The sequence below is a fragment of the Magallana gigas genome, chromosome 3, assembly GCF_963853765.1.
Source record: "Magallana gigas chromosome 3, xbMagGiga1.1, whole genome shotgun sequence".
Lineage (NCBI taxonomy): Eukaryota > Metazoa > Mollusca > Bivalvia > Ostreida > Ostreidae > Magallana > Magallana gigas.
The window spans coordinates 39,096,078-39,110,034 of NC_088855.1; the positions used below are offsets into that span (position 1 = coordinate 39,096,078).

General features: G+C 32.7%; 1 protein-coding gene across 2 annotated transcripts; it reads right to left on the reverse strand.

Moving 5' to 3' along the window:
- Window positions 1-791: 791 nt before the first annotated feature.
- Window positions 792-13,876, reverse strand: LOC105327991 (NADPH--cytochrome P450 reductase). Of its 2 annotated transcripts, none has more exons than XM_011428819.4 (15): window positions 13,720-13,876; window positions 10,096-10,345; window positions 8,759-8,813; window positions 8,499-8,627; window positions 8,115-8,264; window positions 7,736-7,860; window positions 5,826-5,915; window positions 5,641-5,739; window positions 5,435-5,551; window positions 5,040-5,158; window positions 4,572-4,753; window positions 4,045-4,194; window positions 3,431-3,695; window positions 3,113-3,341; window positions 792-2,873 (listed from the first exon to the last, which is right to left on the reverse strand). In XM_011428819.4, the coding sequence occupies exons 2-15, from the start codon at window positions 10,257-10,259 to the stop codon at window positions 2,729-2,731; spliced, it is 2,019 nt and encodes a 672-aa protein (XP_011427121.3). In that variant the 5' UTR covers window positions 10,260-10,345; window positions 13,720-13,876; the 3' UTR covers window positions 792-2,728. The 2 variants fall into 2 exon arrangements, with proteins under 2 accessions (XP_011427121.3, XP_011427038.3); XM_011428736.4 differs by having other exon boundaries at window positions 13,715-13,869.
- Between the last annotated feature and the right edge of the window lie 81 nt (window positions 13,877-13,957).

Here is a 13,957-nt window from a genome sequence, read left to right on the forward strand (position 1 = left end):
AGATAATTATGTCAACATGCAACATAACTATGTTGATATGCAAGAAAATTGCAATCAGATAAGAATTATACAAAATCTCAATAATTCTCAAATATCGCCCACTTGTGACATCCAATATGCTAGATGCTACTTTTTATGTCGACATGCAACTTATTTATGTTAACATGCAAGATAAATATGCTGACATGCAAAATATTTATGTCAACATGCAACTTATTTATGTCAACATGCAACTTATTTATGTTAACATGCAACTTACTTATGTTGACATGCGAGATGAATATGTTGACATGCAACTTAGTTACGTTAACATGCGAGATAAATATTTTGACTTGCAACTTATAAGTTGTATGTCAACATAACTTAGTCGCATGTTAACATAACTAAAGTGCATGTTGACATAAATAAGTTGCATGTCGACATAAAGAAGTTGCATGTTAACATACATAAGTTGCATGTTGACATAAATAAGTTGCATGTCGACATAAAGAAGTTGCAAGTTAACATAAATAAGTTGCATGTTGACATCAATAGGTAGCGTATCTAGCATCTTGAATGTCACATGTTGGCGATATTTGAGATTTTTTATAACTCTTATTTGATTGCAGTTTTCTTGCATGTCAACATAGTTATGTTGCATGTTGACATAACTATCTTGCATGTCAACATATTTTTCTTGCATGTCCACATCATTAATAGAAAAATAACTTGCACACAAGGGGCAGAGATATGCCACCATACAAAAGTGATCTTATCCAAAAACTGCTAAAACAGAACAGAACGCAATCAAATACATAAATAGACAATTTATACATTTAATTCAAAGCATATCATTTTAAATACAATATAGCTGAATCAAAAACTTAAATAACAGGACAATTCATAAAAAGTTAAAATTTGAAGTTTTCATATGATAGAGTTTTTTCAGTTTTTATTAAACTTACATTGTAATTGGAAAATTATAGAAAATAACTACCAGTATATAAATACAAGTTCTACAAATATTGATTCTAATTCTAATTCAACTTCATAACTTTGGTTTACAAGTACGTGTACTTGTACAAATGCAATACTCACATGGCGTATCTTTAACCTAGCAAAATACATGTATTTCATTGTCATAAATGTCTATATTAAAAGATCATATAGTACCAAGGCAGAACACTGTACATGTGTAGACACCATTAATTGCCTCATTAAACCAATGTTTGAATTAGCAAACTCCGTATGTGAAACTTATATAGATTGCTGGTGCCCTATAAATAAACCTCTAAAAGAGATAAAATAACAATAGAACATCAGAAAAATGAAATGTAAACAATTAAACAAATCACATCTTGATTAATGATAGGTGCTCTCCCTATAAAAAAAACATGCTGTATATGTAAATAAAGCTATGCAAGATTCTATCAATAAACAACATTAATTGCAATTCTATATCTATATCTACAAGAGTTTTTCTTAAGAATACACACATACATGTATGCAACAAGAGTGCAAAAAATGTATTTATAAAAATCAATAGATTTGTATAAAAAATGTCATATTAATGTTCATATATACCATTTACATTCATCTTTCATGCATTCTTAAGTACAAAATATGTACAAATTAATTGAGGACATATCATAGAATGAATTTAGCTGAAACAATCAATTTTTATCATTTTATTATTACCTTTGCACATTAAACAAACTTGTTACTTAACATCATAATCAAATGCATGTAAAAGCCATGAATATTTATTCATCTGTTTTTTAAAAAAAATACTTGTACAGCCAATAGTGAATCAGATGAAAATCTTCTATGTCACAACCTCTAAGTTAATTCTGGTAGATGGTACAACAGTTAATTCTGGTAGATGGTACAAATAAAGTCTTGATATAAATTGCTTCATCTCAAAAAAATTCAAATCAATTATTTCATTGAATGGCTGGATATTGACTGTAAAGATCTTAATGAAGACCTTAAAAATCACAAGGGGAAGAAAAAAGAAAAGTTTTTCTTCAAAAGTTAATACATGTATACAAATGCAATCTAAAGAGTATGATTTTTGTTTTTTAAAGAAAACTAATTAAGATGAAAGCCCTTTAGACTGGCAGGTAAAACACATGCTCATGTAATTCTAATAAACATCATCAAAACACAAGCTCCAATATATTTTATGTATATGAAAAATACTGTTGATACAATTATTGACATATTGATAAATTTAATGACTGATTCACATGTACATTAACTGTATCACTCAGGCCTAAAAAAAAAAAGTTGTGTGTTTAGGGTAACCCGACCTAACCTAAAAAATGCCCCGATCCTACAATTTTTTGATGTCTTTTTTATCCAATTGTGATTTTTATATTATTTCTATTAAAAACCCATTATTGAATATGACACAAACAAACATTCTTAGGATTCATGCAGAAAAAAATATGATAAAATAAACAAAATCCCTACCTTCCTAACCTAATTTTTTCATCAGTGTTACCCTAAACACACAATTTTTTTTAATAGGTCTTCACCCTCCTTTTAAAATCAAACCTTGATTTGGTAGTTATTTTCACTTTTAACCCCCCCCCCCAATCAGATTGTTTGAAAAAAATCTCTCCAATTTTTACTATTGCTTCTCAAACATGAATTATAACAATCTATTTTCAGTAAGGGAACACAGCCAATACAAATATATTATTATGATAGCCCAAATCTTTTGATATACATAAAAAGACCTTCTTCAGCTCCACACATCGCAAGAGTAGCGTCCCTTGTTCTGCATCTGTTTCACATAATTAGTTGCTTTCTCTTTGTCCATATTCCCACATTCGGTGATAATTTTCTCTAATGTCTCATGAACATCTCTTGCCATATTGCGAGCATCCCTAGTAAAAGAAAAAAACCCAAAAAAATAAGACCTACAAATTTATCTAAAGTAGGTGCCTCATTTCGTTACTACTTCTATTAGAGAAAATGTACCATACATGTACATTGTACACTAAAAATTAAAGCCACCAAAAAAGGCATACAAACAAAACTGTAACTATCTCAAAATGAAGCAAAGCTTATTGCCTGTGATAAAGCAACCATAACAGTCCATACAAATATACTGAATGATCCTTACCCACACACGTATATATGGCCACCCTTTTCTAACATTTTCCACGTCTCCTCCATATTCTGCCTGAGGAGATGTTGCACATACAACTTTTCTGGTCCATCCCTGGAGAAGGCTAAGTGGAGGTGGGTGAGGGTGCCATCCTTGACATACTCCTCAATTTCATCCTCATAGAGGTAGTCTTGGTTCTTGTGTCTACATCCAAAGTACAGCACCGTGTCTCCAACTGGCTTGCCTGAAAAACCAAAATTTTCAAGTTATTGTTGAAAAACAAGTCAAAATCATTTATGAATAATTTTTCTTGTAAAGGTCTTTCATTGTTACCTTCTTTCTTCAAGAAGTTCCTTTCTTGTATAAATCCTCTGAAGGGAGCTAACCCTGTTCCTGGACCGATCATTATGACTGGTGTGTTGGCTTTGAATGGAAGACGGAACTGAGATTTCCTAACATAGATGGGCACCTTTGGCTTCAGTCCGTTTGTTGGTCTTTTGAATGCTAACCAATTGGTGGCCACACCTTTCATGGTACGGTTTGTCTTTGTTTTGTAATTGACAACAACAGCTGTTATGTGAATACTCGTAGGATTGACCTAAATAAAGAAGAAAAGATATTTTTCAATACAGTAACAAAATAGCAAGAAACAATACAGACAAAAAAGAAATTTAATTGATTTGTTAAATTGCCTTCATCTGTAGCAACTAACTGTAGTTTTTTGTTTTCCATTAAGTAAATCAAGAACAATACAATTCAGTGGTTTTTTAAAACACTTATTCAATGTACATGTACGTGTATATACTAGTAAACAGACTTCTTGTGAATAATCTGAGTTATCAAAAGTTCAATAACAAAAACTCCATAAAATACTTTAAATTCACGTATATCAAGCACAAGAAGAAAGGGTAAAGCTATGACATCGCATCACCCTTCAATGTACGTACCTTTGGAGATGAAGAAATGGAATAGTATCTAGCCTGTAACCTTGGTAACAGTTCACACAAATGATCTATGGGCGGTTTCACTGACGGTAGATCCTCAAGGATAGCAGTGATGTTTCTTCTGTCTTTAACCACCCAATCACTATACAGAGTCTGCAAGAAATATTTCACACATATTATCTTATAGTTACATGTATAATGCATCTCAAGCTCTCTTACAAATTTTTAATATTTAGCAAGTTGTGTTAATGAGATATTGTACATGAATACAAAATCTAAATAGTTTATTTGCTATATTTCAAACACTTTTTGTACACCGAATATACAATTACGTGAAAAGTGAAGAACATGTGATGTTTGTCAAAGAGTAAATGTCCATTGGGTCTCATTGTTCAAATCAAGACCACTGTAGGTATTGTTGGGAGAGGACAAAGTTAGGCTGTATCATTCATTCAATCCTATTTCTTTCCTAGAATAATGTTACAGTACTTTTTAAGTAAACTGTTGGTTAAAAATTTTGCACTGGTTACCTTGCCCTCTGGAGTTGAAGAGGTCAGCTTGAGGAGGAAATCTTTATCTTTTTGGTCCTGGGCATACTCCGCAAGCTCCCTCAGAATGTGGGTCCTGGGTGTGCTTGTGATATCGAGGTAGTGGGAGAAGGCAGTGCGGTAGGTGGTGGGGCATGGGAAGGGGTGCTTCTTACTGGCCTCCTCTGTAAAATTACCATAAACGTTTATCAAATATTTTGTCCATTACTTATCACCGCTGATATACCTATATGTGTACTTATCAAATAAAAAGTAGGTCTGTATAAATTTTTTCCCCTGCTTATTGCTCCCTGTTAAGCTATTGCACTAAAAGAAACTTGCAAAAAAAATGTACATGTAACATTCTTTCACTAGGTATTATCCATTTTTGGTACATTGCATCCTTTTTCAAAGTGAGAGATTTGAAATCCTTTAAAGTGAGTGTTATAACATTCAGGTATCTGCACCCACCATCCAGATTAGTGAGGGTAAACATTTGATCCAGGTCCACTTCCAGTCTCTTCCCGATCAGGTCCACCAGTTCCGAGTCATTGACTGGGTACACAGCCACATGGTCCCCTGCCTCATACCTACAGAACCAAACAAAGCACTCTCAGCAATGCCAAATTTTTTCAGTGACAAAGACCTGATTTATTGATGCAAAGAAATTTTTCCTAAAATCACCACATAAGTATTGCAGTGGAAAAGAAAGTACAAATCTGCAAAGTTGTCTCCACATAAACCAGTATATGAATATAAAACATGACAAAATTTAAAGAAAAATAAATGGCTTATCCATTAATAAAATAGATACATGTACTTTTAATACTGTACATCATGATGAAATTTTCAATACTGGGTATTACCTGATCTTTGATCCAGTGATGTCAAACTCAATATGCATACATGATCTGTCTCCACCCTTGTGAAGTTCTCTGTTTACATTCACAGGAGCCAAGAAAGGATTTTTAGCATCAAAGGGTCTGAAAACAAATTATCAAAAGAACCAGTATGATATAGAATTTGTAGAACACAGCATCAGTTGTCACAGGAATTCAAGAACCAAACTTACGGTTTCTGGTTTCCAAATGATCCTAGTCTGGCTATTTCTCCCTTGTAGCATTTCTCTGCTAACAGTTCATCGTGTACCGTGAGGCTATACTGGCGAATGCTGAAACCAACAAAACGTATCATGTAGAGAGAAAGTCTTACTAACATGTACATACAAATCTTCATCAGGTGAACAAGTTCAAATACCTGACTTGGTCTCCAGTCGCTTTCACTCCAAAGTGCTCGCAAATAGTTGGCCAGAACTTTTCTCTCCAAGTTATAAAGTCTTCCTCTATGCTGTAAATAAAATCCATCTAGTCAATGTATGGTTAAGAAGGCAATCACTGGACATACTTAATCACTGGCCAGATACTTGCAAATAATATTATAATCACAATATGATGACAAACAACCCTTTATTATTCACTGAAGGCTACAAGACTGGATCTATGGGACAAAAATTTTGAGGGTTTTGAAAAATTACATACTATTGGATATAAACCAAGGTTAATCTTCAAACTGATACTAAAAGAAAAGTTTGAGAAAATAACATCAAGATGCCAAAAATCATTGCAAGCATGTGTCTGACCTATTTAAGGTGGCTCTATACACCACTTTTTGATGACGCAGTACGCAAAAAAGTAAATCTGGAAGCATGCAATTCTGGTTTTGGCTGATTTAAACTGAGGCGAATTGTACGGGGACCGCTCTTTTTATAATTTGTTAAATGAATAGTCTTAGATTTAATTAGTTAATTGGAAAAATCATAACTTACAAGCAATGTGTCACCTTCACGTTGTGTCGTATTATTTACCGAAATAAACAATAAAATCAAGTAAAATTTTCTAAATAGTTTCTTTTCGATTTTCGATATCTTACAACTTAGCGCAGTGGGTTAGCGGGTTCACTTCAAACCTGTAGGTCATGAGTTCGAATCCCGTTGAGGACAATAAAAACTTTCCAAAATTTTCTGAAACATGTTTTTTGGTTGAATACTGTGATAGAAAATTCTAAACCAGTGAAAGTATTTCAATTATAATATACTTTAACCCACATCAATATTGACAGATATTCCTAACCACCATAAGGAAACTGGAAGGGTGGCTTTGAATTTCTCTCAGGTTGGAAAACATAAACCCTATTAGTTAATTTTCCCTTTTATTTGACTTAGTTTTGCATTAAAGCGAATAAATTCACTTATATAGGCCTATAATGAAATATGTATGTATTTATCATTTCATCATGATATTTAGGAAATTTTCTTCAACTCAGAAATGAAAAGTCCCCAAGATGTTTGGGCCTTGGAACTTAGGAACGATAACTTTTACCTAAGGAACTTTCATACCAAATAAAATTTAAAATATTTTTTGTGTTTATTTGCAATGATTTTTATTCAAATTTTTTATGTCACAGTTATTAAAATACATTTCTTATAACATCAAGCAGCTTTTTTAGATGATTTGTCAACAGAGTAAGAAAATATGAAAAATTATGTTTTGGGGAAATACTAAAAAAATTGCAATAATAACATTTTTGAATGTTAAGAAGTATTATATTTATTTTTAGGTGTCCGAAAGAAATATCTATCATATGACAACATTTTTTTCTCAATTTGTTAATAGTTAACTTTTTAAAAATTATTTTACAAAAACACGAAAAAACATTTAAAAATTCTGTAAAAATACCTATAGTACCCCTATCATCATTTTAATATTTGAAAAGTTAATGTTTTGTGGTCTTCTATTGAAAATTGGAATAAACTGTGGGTTTATAGAGCCTTAAAGACACACCATTATAAATCTGCTCTGACAGCTAAGGCCAGTTACCTTTCCTAGTTTGCGGCTAATAGGGTCTTTAATGTCGTAACAGGAAAAGACCTGTTATGTAATGTGGCTTGACTTATCATATATCATATATGACTTATCATATATATTAGAACTACTTAATGATAAACAACCAGTGAGAAACATTATGGCTTATGTTATGTCATAACAGCAGAAAACCTGTTTTATAACTACTTGATGATAAATAACCCGTAAGAAATGGAAGCACCGTTAGCAAAATACACCAACAATGGGACAAACAAAGCATATACATCAGTATACCCCGGTACTTACTTTGCATCATCATCGCCTAGTCCTAACTCAAAGATCCTTTCTCCTCCCAGTTCCTCTAGTCTTTTGTCTACATAGATACCCATAGCATTGTAATGTTCATAAGTCTTGTTTCCTAAACCGAACACCTGCCAAAGCAAAAATTTCCTTCTTACAAATATGCTAAAAGTGCTAAAATCTAGATACAGCCAAATATCATATCAACTTTGACTGGTCAAAGAAAATTCCAGATATAGAGGGATTGGGAATTCCAATTCATTTCAAGAAGTCATCGTGATGGTTTATGTATTCAAGGTATTGATGAACTGAAAACTTCCTTACTTTTGATACCCAGTTATACCATCCTCTTTATCTGGTTTAGGATACTTTTACTTGTACTTACAGCAAATTTAACCCCTGTAAGATCCGATTCTCCATTCTGCAGCCAGTTATAGAACTCCTGGGCATTGTCAGTGGGATCACCCTCTCCATATGTAGCCATACAAAATATAGCCAGGGAATTCTCTATCTCTGGCAAATTACTCAGATTATCCTGCAGAAAAATTCAAAGACATTTTTGTTCAAATTGCAAGAGATGAATTTAATAAGTCTATCACCAACATAAATTCAACAAGTGAATTAAAATACAAGATTTGTTCATTTACGAACTAAACTCTTCTTTAAGTACTGTAATTCAGATTGAATTAAAGTTGCTCTGCGTGAACATAGACACTACCACTTTGAATTAGAATGATGTACAATAACCCAGCATTAGTGTAGACATTACCATTTCACACTCCTCTGGGTCAGCTACCATGCCCTTCATTCCGTACCCCTGAGCATCTTTTGCTAAGCGACCAGCAAACTCTTCTGCTGTTCCAGTTTGTGATCCGTAAAAAACAATAACATTTCTCCCCTGAAGAAAGAAAAGAAATTGTTTTACCAATTCCATATTCATAATGATGTTAAACATAATGGTCTCTAAAAATGTACGTAGCAGTTATGAGTACTCAAAAATCAAACACGTTATTACAGCCATACACTTACAGAGGATTTCATTTTGTTGATGAAACTGGGATCACTCATTCGCCCTTGAACAGGTCTAAAATCAAACAAAAGCAGATTTATAACTAATGGGAGATTAAAGACAGTTCAAACATCAGAATACTACAATGATTTGAGAGCTAATGTACTGGTATCAAGTCAAGGAATGCACTTATCGTATATAGATCTTGCTCTCTGAACCTCCAGGTTTTTCACTTTTGATCTGGATCACAGTAGTGATTATAAATCATTAAGAGCTCCTTATTTCATTTTAACACCCCCCCCCCCAAAAAAAAAACCCAACCCTCCAGAATGTAAGAGAGAGAAAATGTTTTCTATAGCACTAAACTCTCTAATGAAGATATTATTTTTGACTTAAACATAATAATATGATGATTTGCTATTGATTTTTCCTTCACATAGTCTGAATCGTATCGCATACAAGCACTTTATGAAAAGGAAGTTGTGACAGAATGTGTTCATTTACTGGATCATATCTGCAGGGAAGTCTCCATCAGATCAACACCCAGTAAATCAGGAATTCTATTGATTAACAATTGTATTTGAATTCTCAGACTGCATGCTAACATAAAATACCAAGAATGTCGACATAATTCTCTGCCTAGAATCACCTATAAATTCTTCATCCAAAAATGTTTAAATTTATCATAAAGGTCTGTGTCTATTTCAGCCTCTTTACAGGACAAAAACTGTTGAATCACTTCAATTATTTGCTTTTAAGGGGAACCAGTGTTGAAAGAAAATTCATAGCCAGACAGCTAGGGAATAATGAGTATTATTAGATTTACTTCTCATTCAAGTATTAGGTAAAAGTACACGCTGGTTCCAATTAACTCCCACTCTAGTTTTCTAATGCACTTCAGTGAAACTCCAGCAATTTTCTACTGCGAGTTCATTCAGTTCAAAGAAAATTTCTCCACAAGATCACAGGCATATGGATATTAAAGTTTCATAGTAAGAATACAAGTATGTGAAAGAACACGCTATTACGCAGATTTGTCTTAGTAATAACAAATTGACTGAAAAGAGATACAAATTGATTTAGGTACAAATTGTAGCCATTTTTCAGCAAATGAAAAACTATCTCCCCAATTTCTCAAAAAATCCTATGATATCAAACAGCTTGACCTTTCATCTTAAGTCTTACTCATGTATACATTCGTAGTTAAGAAACAATTGACCAAGGTACATATGGAAAGTCTCCAAAAGAAACAGTCTGAGTGACAAAAATCAATATGCCCCCCCCCCCCCCCCCCACCGTCAAGGCACAAAAAGATATTTGTGAGGGGTAGAGCATGGTAAAAGACAAAATGACTTACTGAACTGTGAGCTTCTTAAAGGTGGGCTGTTCTTGCTTCTTGTTCTTGAAAAAGTACCAGTAGACAGCCATGCCTGCCAGGATAGACAGAATGAAGAAGTCAAGGGCGGAGAAGAGACCTTCCTCCTCCACAGGTACCTCCGAGGCTGGATCGTCAGAACTCATGACTCAGGTGTATGGTGTCCTCAGTGGTCAGTTATTCAACTGCAGCCAGGATAGTCAATTACCTATAACTTGGTGTTTGGGGTATTCTAAAAAAAAGAAAAGCAAATTTCTGATTTCAGAGAGTGGATATCAGAAATTAACAGGATGTTCATAATAAACAATTAGTAAGAAAATAATTACTGAGTTTTCTGTCTTTGGATAATGATATATCAATTGTGCCTTCAGCAAATCAATACCCTCTGCTTTTTTACTAAATGAATTTTAATGAAATTTCCATCTCTTTTTCCCACCTTAAAATATGTTCTTATGTAAATCCATTTAAATTCAGGAAATAAGTTTTGTCTTGTAAAAAATGAAAAAGTAAGTGAAACAGCTTTTTCATACAGAGATTTAATTCACATCCTGTGTTTTTCTTCTTTGAATAGACAAACATTACTTTATGGTTAACAAAGCAGTACACAGAGCAGCACGGACATTCATCGCTTTACTTTAGTTCAGTTAGACAATAGGGTAAACACAGCAACTTCCTTCTGTAACCCCCAGATTCCTGTACATTCTATGTATACATCACTTCAATACAGTGATGTCATTTATCAAAAGGACCCAGTGCTCCATGGCTCTCATTCCTGGTAATTTTGATCTTATAACATAGCCAATAAAGGTATTACTAGTAGATGATTTGATTATTATGTCACATCTTAACTATCTTACGACAGATTTTTTTTTGTCACTTATTTCTAGCCGATTTTTCGTATCAATTACATATTATATAAAATATCCTCATCCGTCATCAGCTTATTACAAATAGTTTATTACGTTGTTGAAATCCCACAGATTTAAAAAAAAAACACCCTAAAACATATGTTGAATATCCTACATGTACTTATTTCAAGATGTATAAAGTATGTACACGTGCTTGAAATAGTACCTGATAAATTCCTCCACCCACAATATGAAAAATACAATTAAAGTTTGAAATGAAAATACCAATTTCCCCCACCCACACTGTTAACAAAATAAAATTTTGTTTTGCTGACTCAAGATATATCTTTATAAAAATTTATAGAAAATACAGAAATCCTGCACTTGAGTTTGTGTTAAGTTTCCTTGAAAGCGTATCATAACATTGCATAAAGTTTATTAAACTTAATCTAAAGTTCTAATAAATTTATATTAAACTACCAGAATAAATCAAATGATATTAAACTACCAAGTACTAAGTAGTGACAAGAATTGAAGACCTAGTTTTGTTATTTATGGAGCAAAATTATCAATTAAATGTTGATCAATCTATTTTTTCTGTTTATAGTATTTTTTAGAGTTATCAAACATTGCAAAGATTGTGAGCATTGTTTAACCTAAAAACTTTTATTAGAGCCAGCTATCGTATATATAACAAATAGAACAAGTCTTACACAAAAAGTACACCATAAAATTAAAATTCTGTAAATAACAGTTTAGAAAGGATTGCCAATAGTGATACCATTTACACAATGCTTAGAATTTGATGTGAAGAGGTCAGTTACTGTAAATTCCTGACAGAAACAACTGAATTAAATTTTCAACTGCCTCTTTATCAAAAATAGTGAAAGATTACAAAAGCCCATTGAGCTCATTGACATAGGTAAGAATTTTTTTTTTTTAATAATAAACATTGTACGATGACAAAAAGAAAGTTCTTTATTTTTTGCTAATAAAATTTTATCAGCATAGAGTATTTCAACAAGGCAGGAGGCAATTCCAAACATAAATTTTATTTTGGCCCAATGCAATGATTAACTCACTGCATTTTAAACAGAAATTTCAGATAATGTTCCAGATGTCTCCCTTTATTTTATCTGATTCCACCAATCATAAAAGGATAATTGTCCGTGTATCAGGTCATCACAAACACAGCTATGCATTACACCCTGTGAACATAATCTATTTATCAATTTAGTATTGTTTGTGATTTCTTTGTTTTTAAATCAAATAAATTTAGAAATAGCAAAACCCAAAAATTCTGAGGTTCATTAGACATAAAACATCATTCTTGAAATTTATCCCCAATGATGACCTTTCTCTCTTTTTCTTTCACTCATGTTTAGTATTTTTTAAAACAATGTCTTTTGTTATATCCTTATAAAAAGTGTGTCAAAGAAAGTTAAAAGCCTAGCTGTAATGTGTCATATTGCCTTGTACTGACAAGGATTGTAGTGTGATTTTGTGGTAATAAACTAAAGTTCATATTGCTTCAAATCAATCCCAACCCTTGGATTTTAAGTTCATATGATTTTCCATCAACTCAAAGATAAAATACTCAATCTATACACCTTTTTAGCCTTTAAGATATGATATATATAGACATTTATAGTAAGTTGGCTCTTTAAGACACTCAAATTTAGTGTTGAGTATATAAATGTAAACAAAAAACTGAAAGGTTTGAATTTTACCAGAAAGCCTAAAGTAACAAGTAACTTCAATCAAAATAAATTCATTATTTTATCAAATCAGAGACATAAATAAAGGAGATTTGCAACTCCGCCATTAGTGAGTTTTGTTGTTGAAAAATGGTACGGGTCCAACCTTACTTTGAGAACTTCATTTTAGTGAACTGAGATAATGATCTTAAACCAAAAGTATAATTTGTTTTAATGAAAAGTGTGCATATGTTATAGACATTTTTGAAACAAAAAATTGAAAAATAAGTTTAATATATAGAAAATATATTGGCCAGCTGTAAAACATTGGCCAAATCTCGGACGACGGGTAGCCAACTGCCTCTTAAAACTCCTCTTTTAATATTGTTTAAACTCTTGAAAATATAATATTTTGAATGTTTTGGCAATAGGTTTTTGCTGTTTATATTTCGATATAATTGTTTATAAGAAAGATATACTGATTTAAACTGGGAACCCTTTACAATAGGGACCCCGGGATTTCTCGAGATTTCGACCAGTTGCCAATCTCTGTGTTATTTATGTCTCTGATCAAATCAAATATGACGTAATAATTTAAATCATGCAATCATGTGTGCATGCATGAGACCATCTGATCAATACATTCTAATAACACAAACTGAGCTTGTTTATAACTTGTATATAAAACAATGATATAATAAGACTGAATCTTTATTTCCTTTATCAAGGTAACACTTTTACCTGTTTACTTATGTTAGGTCAGGCAGTGTCAAAGTTCAATAACTAGAATGCAGGCTAAATTTACCAGAAAGTAACCGGTATCAATATCAAATAAGCAAAACGTCCCCGTGTAGTGGTCAACGCCCCTTAGGTGGCATCTGTATTTCAGCGTGAATAGTGTACATACACAACTGTACGCAGGTCAGTATTTTTGAGTATATTACACAACCAAGGCCACACTTCACCATTGACCACTACAGTACAGACTATGATTAAACTGTGAACGTCAATGGACTTACGAAAAAAAACCTTTTAAAGATGCAGCATAACCTTTACCTTACTCTTTAGTTTCTGAATCCGTCTCCGATCCCCTACCGATCTGTTGCAATCATCATTTACCACTTGATTAAAGACACGGTGCCCCTGTGGTTGACGTCACCAATGAATGTGAAAATTGTTCGGTAAAAATCGACTAATTTCGTTCATCTCCGTAGGGAGTAGTCATTGCACCCAAATCGCACGTCAAACCATCGGTGGGAGGGGGTAGGTTAAGAGGTGGTTAAAAAATAATATTCTTAG